The following is a 10,373-nucleotide window of genomic DNA, read 5'->3' as shown; positions in this document are numbered from 1 at the left end:
TAGATAATAACTGCTAATAATATTAATATTGATACCGCTAGGAACTAATGTGGTAGAGGCTTTGACTAACTTGTCCAAGATAACAGAGCCGGTAAGTGTTAGTTTGAGGCCAAGTCTTTCTAATCAAAGCCTGGGATTTTGCTAGTCTTCTCCTTGGCAACAGGGGGACATTGGTGTCATTTAAACACTTTGGGATTTTGAAATGCCACTAAAGAGAGATCATTTGAAACCATCAGGTAACTAAAACTCTCTCTCTCTCTCTCTCTCTCTCTCTCTCTCTCTCTCTCTCTCTCTCTCTCTCTCTCTCTCTCTCTCTCTCTCTCTCTCTCTCTCTCTCCTTAGTTTTCTAAATTGCTATGAACCATGGCTCAGCTGTACTACAAGAAGGTCAATTACTCACCATACAGAGACCGCATTCCACTCCAAATCGTGAGGGCTGAGACTGAGCTGTCTGCTGAGGAGAAGGCCTTCCTTAGTGCTGTGGAGAAGGGGGACTATGCCACAGTGAAGCAGGCACTGCAGGAGGCTGAGATCTACTACAATGTCAACATCAACTGCATGGATCCTTTGGGCAGGAGCGCCCTGCTCATTGCCATTGAGAATGAGAACTTGGAGATCATGGAGCTACTGCTGAACCACAGTGTGTATGTGGGTGATGCATTGCTCTATGCCATCCGCAAGGAGGTGGTAGGAGCTGTGGAACTGCTGCTTAGCTACCGGAAGCCCAGTGGAGAGAAGCAGGTAAGAGAATTCCCTTAGGCTGGAAATAGCTAGAAATCAGGGTGTCGGAGTCCAAAGGACAAAGGATCCGCAGTCTGAAAATGAGAATCCCTATCTTAGAAACTTATCAGTTGTCTCCTGAGCTATCCCAGGAGCTGCCCTACATGGCTCCTGCTGTTTTAATTCGTTGCTTTGTCTTTTTTCCCCTTAGTTACTCATACATATTCAATACTTAACAATGCAAAATCATGTTCTTCATGTCTAGAATATGTAAACTCTTTCTACTTTCTTTGCCACCCCCACTATATCTTCATTTTCTTCCTTCACTCAAACATTACATTCTAGAAAAGAGACCAAGCATGGACCCACGCTTTCTCTCGAGAGACTTTTCTTCCACAGATGAGAAGACTTTAAATTTGAGTGCTATAGTAGAGACACAAATAAAAACCTCACATATTTTCCTAATACATGGTATGTGATTGACTCCTACTCATAGGCATTTGGGAGTTTATGTCTGTAAGTTTCATATTCTCAAGTCACAGAAAGTTGATGTCTTTTGAGTCATCTTTGATTTCATCGTCAAAACTCATCCCCCATGTTCAATCCCTAAGCCCGGTGGTTTCCCCCTTCCTCTTTCTTTCCCTTCTAACCCAGTTCCCATTCCTACTGCTCTCTCTGCCATCGCACACATAAGTAAGGGTTCTCAAAGCGTGGCTGAGAGACTGGCAGCAGCAGCATTCCTGAGAACTTATGCAAAATGCAAAGCCTTAGTGTAGTGTTAAGCCCACACTACAAGCAGACTGAGTCATGAGCTCTGAGATGCTCCCCAACAAACTGTGCCTTAACAGGTCCTCGAGGGCATTCTAACCCAGGCTCCACTTTGAGAGTCACTGTCCTCCACTAACAGGAACATTTTCTCCTTAGTCTCCCTGTATCACTTCTTTTTGTGCCTCTGAAACCTTCCTGAAAAGTCAAGTTAGATTATTCTTTTCTACTTTAGGATAATGATCTAATTACTCCTGTCCATTCTTTTAATGCCACAATATCTTCTCATATTGGTTTTTCCTCTGGTGTTATGAAAAAAAAATGCTTGAGGTGATATATTTTATAAAGCAAAGAGGCTCGTTTTGCTCATCATTTTTGGAGGCTGGATGGCCAAGATACTGTGGCTTATCTGATAAACCTCTGATGAGGGCCTCCTAGCTTTCGTTATAGCCATGGTAAAGAAAATAGAATGGGAACTGGTCAACTATGGAAGGATCCTGATGAGCAACAATGCAAATAGTCAAGCTCAAGTCTAATTATGAGATAGTGCCAAATCTGGAGTTCTGGGAGACCCACTGTTATTCATACTGATTCGTTTAGGACAAGAGCAGTGGAAATGAACTGACCGCCCACAAAGTCCTGGAATTGTCAGAATGGAGAACAGACTCGTAGTCTGGAATTAGCAGATCAACAAACCTTGGAGTAACAGGCCTAAATTCCCTTCCCCATCAGCATTTTCCAAAGGATCCCATCGCTCCTGTTCCTTGCTGTATCTATCACACTACCACACGAAAGTACCTGGACACTATACTTGGTAAATACTTATTTAATGGAAGAGTAATATAGAACCAGAACTGATCTAAGCATCTTAACATCTTAACATGACTTACTTCATTTAATCATTCAGGCATTAATCTGCTAGACATTATTATTTTAGCAGTAGTAGTAGTAGTGGTAGTCATAGTGGTAGTAGTAGTGGTAGTAGTAGTAGCGGCAGCTGTGTATTCATTCCCTGTTTGCCAGTGAGAAAAGGATTATTAAGTCAATTGTAAAGATCACATTAAGTATATCAGAGCTGGCCTTCAAGCTCCTAAATGTCTTTTAGCCACTAGGCCCTGATCACTCAATTGAATGAGACTGTTACAAAGAATATGGCAACCAAAGCTGGAGAGATCGCATGTTAGGAAGATGTATTGCTTTTGCAATGTGGACCTGAGTTCAATTTTCAGCACCCAAAGTTGAGCGTATTGTAACCACCTCCAACTCAGTTCCAGGATAGTCTATGCTTTTTTTTTTTTAATCTCCACAGGTACCTGCATTTATATGAACATACACACAGACACATAAACACACAAACACATATAATAAATTAATAAAACTAATCTTTTAAAAAATTAGCAACAGTAAGATGTTTGAACTGAAACAATCAGAAACTGATTTAAAGTCAAACATGCAAAGAATCTCAGGTGTTTGTGGCAGTGCTTGCTCATGATGTATCTACCATACAGCCTCATTGCAGCCTTGGCTCTGAGCACATGGTGTGGGCCCTTCACATGGCCCCCACTAGTACTGTTCACAATGTCTGTGACACTTCTCAGCTCAGATCTGAGACTAATGACTGATAGGTTAATGACAGTGTCTTTATTTTACAAACAGATTTTCGATAATTATGGGATTATAGAAACATAATGGCATAACTATGGAAAACAGAGATTTAATATTTTTGTTATAATTCCTCAGCATGTTAAATTAAATATTAAATTGGTATACTTTTGGATTGGATGGCGTTAGAATATTTGATTTCTTAAAAGCTGTTCACTGAGTTGTTTTCTATAAAAAACAAATAAATTAGTGAGTTTTAGTTTGAGATAAGCACAGAATGTCCAACAATTTCTTAAATAGCCCTAAACATACTTCTGCTATTTCATAGTATATGGTTATATAAAGCAGCAATCTTGGCACTGATTATTATAAAACTAAAATCTTGTTCCACTCTGAAAAATGATCCTTCAATATCAAATATCAAAAAATATCAAGAGAAGTATCAAATATTTAGCCAAGATTTGTTTAATTATTTATATAAAGATAAACAAGTACATATGTCTTATTAGTATGCAACTTTGGTTTCATCTTTAATAGGGTAGATCTAGTAATTGTTACAGGCTAAATTTAGTCATGATTTAGTATCAGCACGTGTTTAATATTTCTAAACCTCTTATATACCTATATACCTGGGCTAGATTAGAATTTCTTGGATGAAAGGGGCTTCTGAATGTAAAACATCTTAAAGGCCATACACTAGGCCACACTGCTTTCCTAGAAATCATAGAATCCTACCACAGGAATAATGAGATGGATCAAATGAATAGAAAATAGATATGCTACCTAGTGATAGGCCTTAGAGATATACCAAAGTAGGTGAGTTTGTTTCCTATTTGGTCCATCGTAGCAATTTCATCAAAAGTGATTTGTTCTGTCATTCTCCCCATTAAGCACCATCCTCTAAGTCCCTATACTACACTGGATCGATCTCCTTACCTTTAATTGAAACTAATCGCATGGCACCTTGCACTAGTGGGTGGCCTCAACTGTAGGAGTATCTAGTCCCTTTAATGTATGGTATAAGCCTAATGCCCAGTTCTTTTCATGCCAACCCTCTGTGTACTGAATCCATTCCCACAAGATAAGGGATGATATATAAATATTTGCTGAAGTTATGAAGAAGTGAAGTATTATCTCCCCCCCCCCAAAAAAAATCACAAGACATTTTTCCCTGAATAAGAAAGACCTTAGGGGCCTGTGTAATCAATCACATTTACCCTCATACCTATTGGGAGGAAGAAGAGAACACAGCACAGTTTTCTAGCTGTGTAGACAATGTCAAGCAAGTCCATGTTTGATGGATCCCATCTCTCTCATCTTTCCCTGTGCTCTAGCAAATGCTGATGATCTGCTAGTCAGGAAGGAAGGCACCATGTTTTACTTACACTAAATGTTGCACTTACACTAAAGAGCAAGTTGATGTGATCTCTCCTTGGCAGAATTAGAACTCAGCTCATAGAAACAAACTACTCTTGGTACAAAATCAGGCATTTGAAACCTGGATAAGGATACTTGTAGCAGCCTGCTTTTTTCTAAGACCTTTTGTCAGGCACTGCCATTATAATCCCTCCTTTGTGGGTACTCCACTATCATACAACAATGTATGTGAAATCACATAGAGCCATCAGCTCCATCCTTGTGCTTTCAGTAGCTTTGCCCACCTCTTCCCCAAGCCCAACTGCGAGCTTCCACTAAGTAATGTCCTTCCATTGCTGTGACAGTCACTATGATAAATCATATGTCAGTAACTATAACACCAGACTGTCCCGGGGCTAGAGAGTCCTGTGTTTCTTTGGGATCAAAATAAGATTTATTCATTTGGGAACAATAGAGAATGTGAACAACACAGGCCCCTTAAAGGACCTTGAGTTCAGCTAGGCAGACCATTTTCAGGAAGGCACCCTTTCCACACACAATATAAAGAGCAAATCTTTTTCACAGAGCCACCACCACCTGGTCTTCATCTCTCTAAAAAATAAGGCACAGCTGACCTCCATCAATCTTGGGAAGATAAATCAGGGCCATCTTCAGCATTTGTAGGCACGGACATAAGGTCCAGGATGGCAGCAAAATTCCCTCTGTGCCTCATTTACCCCATTCTCCTTATGCTCTTCCTCCTACTCAGCCATATTAAAACTACTTTACAATAATGATCAGAGACCCAGCATAAATGGTCATTATTGGCTTCAAGAATCAAAATTCACATAGAGGCCTGAATTTTCAACAGGAACCAGATTTTAGAATAAAAATAATATCTTATCAGGTAGACTATTCCACACCCAAAAGGCATAGAAGAAGTAGTGGTCGTAGTGGCAGTGGGAAGAGGAGGAGGAAAAGGAGAGAGTTCCTCTTGTTGGTCTAGATTCTGGCCCTTTGACCAACTTTCTATCCACCGTAGACTATTTCTTTAGGAATAAAATGTGGCAACTTGAAGGCTTTGTAATATTGATTGATTAATTAATTGCAGATAAACACACTTAGAATTAGTCACAAGATTCAGAACTTGAGGACAAGAGAAGACCTGATGCCAGACTACTTCTTGCCTGTTCTACTTACTACCTTCTAGCCATTGCCTTTAGGAATCCTTAAAGGACCCTTGTCAGCAGGGAAGGCTGATTCAGCTATAATTCAGAGAAGAGGCTGGCATTTAAGTGAATATGCTGAACCAACTCTGAACCATTTGATATAAATATACATACATATATATATGAGATGTGTCAAAACACAGGTTCCTGAGGCTCAGCGCATGACTATAGGATCAGAATCTTGGGGCTAAGGCCTGAAACCAACACTTTAACAATCTCATCTCCACCAGTGTCTAGGTAAGAGGTCCTTATGCCTCTGTATTTGTTCTCTGTAGTCATCTTTACAAATTACCATAAACTGAGTTGCTTAAGGCAAAATAAATGTATTATTTCACAAAGTAAGAGGCAATAAAGAATGAAGGTAATAGTAAGGAATCATCCTTTTGGAAAGCTATCTGATAAGATTTGTGGGTTGCCTACAACCCTCATGCTTCTTACATTTATATCACTTCAGTCTCTACCTCTATAGATGCAAAGTATTCTTTCTTTGGCTCTCCTCTGTTTCCATCCAAATTACCTTCTTCCTTAAATGGATGATTCCCATCTTTTTTTGTAATTGCATCTACAAAGACTCTTTTCCCAAATTAAGTCATACTCAAGGTTTGTACAACTTAAACATATTATTCGGGGTGCACAATTCACACTGTGTGAGACATGCTGTTCCAAGTCTTCAAATATTTCTAGCAGTAGAGCCATTCATAAAATCCCACTGAGAAACCACCCAGAGACCTTCCTTAATCTAACTTCAGGTTGAACCCAGAGCATATTGATCCACTCTCTTGCTTTTTCTTGACCTTTGAGGACTTAGAAAAACTTGAATACCACAAATGTAGAGGACAGAACGTAGAGTCTAACTCACTCCTCACAGCACTAGCCAGCTCAGTTCCATCATCTATAAAATGCCACTACCAGTCCCTAACTGCTGCCTTAAGGAAAAATTAAGATTGAAATATGTGAACGACTTTGGGAGATCCTTCAATGTTAGACTGATGTCAGTCGTGATCATTTTCTAATTTGCTCCTTCAGTTTGCTTGAGCTCATCATAGTGTGTGAAGAGACCAGATGGTCCGTGGCCCTGGTCACAAGGCACCCCGGGTACAGTATGTGGGAAGGTTGGAGAGTGAGCTGGCCCAATTCACAGATCACCTCCCTCCTGTCTGGCTGGCCTAGATGGCAACAGTCTGCCTTCTGCTACGGAAGAAGCTTCCATAACCTCAAAGGCATTCTTCCTTTTTCAAAAGGGTTTAAAGACTCGAACAACGTGTAAGTAGAGCTTCTGGTCATTTTACCAACAGCCTACCCAAGTAATGTTCTTTCTTGGTCACTTGCATCACTGCAGGCATTCAGAAAGAGGCTAAGCCAAGCTTTTCCCTGTGGCCCACCCCCTCTGGGCTCTGCCATAATTATTCATTTGTCTGTGGCAGATGGCTCCAAATTAAAATTGGTCTTACAGATGAGCTACAGAGATTAAATCTCAACAACACTGATAAGTGTTTGTGTTGAGGTTATAGAAAATCAGCAACAGGACACTGTTTGGCTTGGGTTTTTTTTTTCTTCTATCAGGCTCTTAATCTCGGGGTAAGTTGTACAGTGTAGAAGAGGGACAATGAGGACCTGCACAAAGTTTACTGAGACACACAAAGAGGACTGAAAGAGACTAGTCCATCTAGTTAACTCAGTGAGATAGATGAGAAAGTAGAACTTATAAAAGATACCCTGCTATTTACAGATACTCTATACGTTGGAGTCAACCACTTATTAGATGCATTTCCTTGTCTCTCTAAACCTCAGTCTTTTCATCTGTGTCTAGAGACAATGAGGGAATCTACTTTATAGAATTACAGTTCAAGTTGAAGCAACTATGGATACATTGATGTTGAATGGTACCTGGCATGTACTAAGCACCCACTAGACTGATAGTACTGCTGACACTGACTACTTAGTCATGCTGGTGTCATCTGCTGGTTAATGGCATCTATTTTCTCAAATGAAGCTGGGAGATAGCTCAATTGGTAAAGAGACTCCTGTGCAAGCCTGGGGACCTGAGTTCAGATCCCCAGTACTCGTGTAAAAGCTGGACTTAGGGACCTACATCTGTAACCCCAGCACTGATGGGAGCTGAATCCCTAAAGTTTACTGTTGAGCCTTCCTCATCAAATCCTCATCAGTGAACTGCTGGTTCAATAAGAGACCCTGTCTCAAAAATTAGGGGAATACCCAACAAGTAAGATACCCAAAGTCATCCTCAGGTTTCTATACATATGCACCTAAGTAAATAAGTTGTATATACTACACACATAGATCAGGGGCACACATGCTTGCACATTAAGTACTCATTGTACAAAGTAGGTAAAACTTGAATTGGAGAAGTTGGTAAGATAGTTCAGTGTAGAGAGCACTTACAGCTCCTGCAGAGGACCTGAATTTGGTTCCCAGCACGCACGTCAGGTAACTCATAGCCTGCAATGCTAGCTTCTGGGGCCACTCTCTTCTGGTCTCTGTAGGTACTCTACACATGTGCACAACCCCCCCCCACACACACACGCTTTCTCACACTCTCATGTGCACTTAAATAAAAAAATCTTTAAAGAATAAAAATCCAAACTGGGTGACCTTGGGAAGGTCATTTACCTCATTTTAGCATGAGTTCCCTTATCTGTAACTTGAGGCTAATTAATAGACTTACTAATATTGTAAGTGTCTTAAAATGTGAGAATGACTTTGAACTGGGGAAATAGTTCGATGATAGAGGAGTTATCTAAGTGATTATTACATTGAGCCTTTGAAATAATTTGCAGAATGTCATCTTTAGTGTATGACAGAATATAATCTTTAGTGTATGATATCCATATTATTTGCATCAATACAAAATAGTTTTATTTGCTAATTTTCTCATAGGTATAATAAATTACCTGAAAGAAAAGCAACTGAAGGCTGAAAGACCTTATTTTGGCTCATAGTTTGGCATAGTCCCTTAGGACCAGGAAATCAGGGAGTGTGTTCATGGTGCAACTGGTCATATTGCATCTGCACTCGAGAAGCAGAGAGGGAGAGATGCTGGTGCTTAGCAGGTTTTCTCTTTGCATTCAGTCCAGGATCTCTGGCAATGGAGTGATGCTGTCTACATTTAGGGTGGGTTTTCCCATCTCAATTAATCTAGTTTAGAAACTACTTCACAGACATGAGTAAAGATTTGTCTCCTCTCTTGATTTTAGAGTCTGTAAAGTATAGTCAGTATTAACCATCTAATATTACTATCCCACTTAATTTCATAACCTGAATTTCCCAGTATCAGAGTAATGAGTTTTTGTATTTTTATCAATCTAAATATCTTCCCATTTTATTGCTTTTATTCCCTTGTTATTCCTCCAACCATTTCTATTGTCTCTGACCCAAAAGTTCAGTGTCTAGATACCATATTTTAGAACATTTAGAAGCATAACTGAGACAAAATTAATGTATAAACCCTTTATATATTTGATGGGTATAGTCTGATGAATCTGGACATATGCATAATAAGCAAATCTATCACTTCTGAACAGTTCCTATTGCCTCCCCTATTTTGTCCATATACTGTTTTTATCTCCTGACTTCCTGACATAATGCCTACCCAGCTATACTTCTTTTTTGACCACTGACTCCAGCATTTTTTTTCTTCTACAGAATCATTATATTTTTTCCCTTGCATTCTGGTTCCTACTGATAAACCAAAACAAGATTAAGTAAGTCCAATTCACAAAATGTTCTCTGTGCTGAGGAGTATGTCAGCTCTATGAAGTTCTCCACAAATGAAGAAAACATGATTAGAGGGAGCTTCAGTGCAGGAGGGTTTCCTGTGTCACTTTGATCTCAAACAATTGTTGTCATCCATTTATTAGTGAAAAGGGGCAGTGAGCTCCCTGAGAGAATCTTACTTTGTGGAGTCAGTTCTTTCTTTGGGAAAATTCTGGAGGCTGAACTCATGTCCTTCAGCTTGTATTTTGGGGCAACAAGCACCAAATAATGAGAATAAAGATGAGAAAAGAGCACTGACCAGGCTGGCACATGAGATGAAGGGGTGGGGGAGTATCAAACATCAAAGGATAGTCTTCAGTACAAATGGTTTTGGAAATAGTCTGGGCTACATGAGACCCTGTTCCCACTCTGGCATGGAAGAAGGGATGTGGGTACAATGTTCCACCCATAGAGTAGCTGTAGGCATTAGATTGCTGTTTTCTTCAGTGGATTAATGACTGGCGCGTAAACCAAAATCCAGGGCAGGCCTCATGCCCAGGAGTAGCCTGCCTCACAAACTGGACTCAGTGAGATTGGTTTCTTTTATTGTTTGTCTATTTTTTTAAAAAGAAGGCAAGAAGGAGAGGGGGGAAGAGAGGAGGAGAGAAAGAAGAGTATGAAGTTGAGTCAGTAGGGAGTTGGATGAGAATGAGCAAGATCAAACAAAATAGAGTATATGAAATTCTCAAAGAATAGTTAGGAGAAGGACTGAAGGAGATTGCAACCCCATAGGAAGAACAACAGTATCAACTAATCAGACTTCTCAGAGCTCCCAGGATTAAGCCACCAACCAAAGAACATACATGGGCTGGTCGGTGCCCCCACCCCTGCTACATACGCCTTATCTCTCATCAGTGAAAGGAAAGGCCCTTGGTCCTGTGAAGCCTTGATGCCCAGAGAAGGAGGATGCTAGAGGGGTGGGGTGGG

General features: G+C 40.2%; 1 protein-coding gene across 1 annotated transcript in view; it reads left to right on the top strand.

The window, feature by feature from the left end:
* The first annotated feature begins 347 nt into the window (after positions 1-347).
* Trpc5 (transient receptor potential cation channel subfamily C member 5) overlaps positions 348-10,373 on the top strand; it is a 148,403-nt gene continuing 138,377 nt past the window's right edge. Inside the window, exon 1 of the mRNA XM_052170833.1 lies at positions 348-741. Within this exon, the coding sequence (XP_052026793.1) occupies positions 364-741 (378 nt within the window). The 5' untranslated portion in view covers positions 348-363. The remainder of the gene's footprint in view (positions 742-10,373) is intronic.

This window comes from Apodemus sylvaticus, chromosome X (assembly GCF_947179515.1).
Source record: "Apodemus sylvaticus chromosome X, mApoSyl1.1, whole genome shotgun sequence".
Lineage (NCBI taxonomy): Eukaryota > Metazoa > Chordata > Mammalia > Rodentia > Muridae > Apodemus > Apodemus sylvaticus.
Note: the sequence above shows the minus strand (reverse complement) of the source record. Positions and strands in the feature narration are given on the sequence as shown.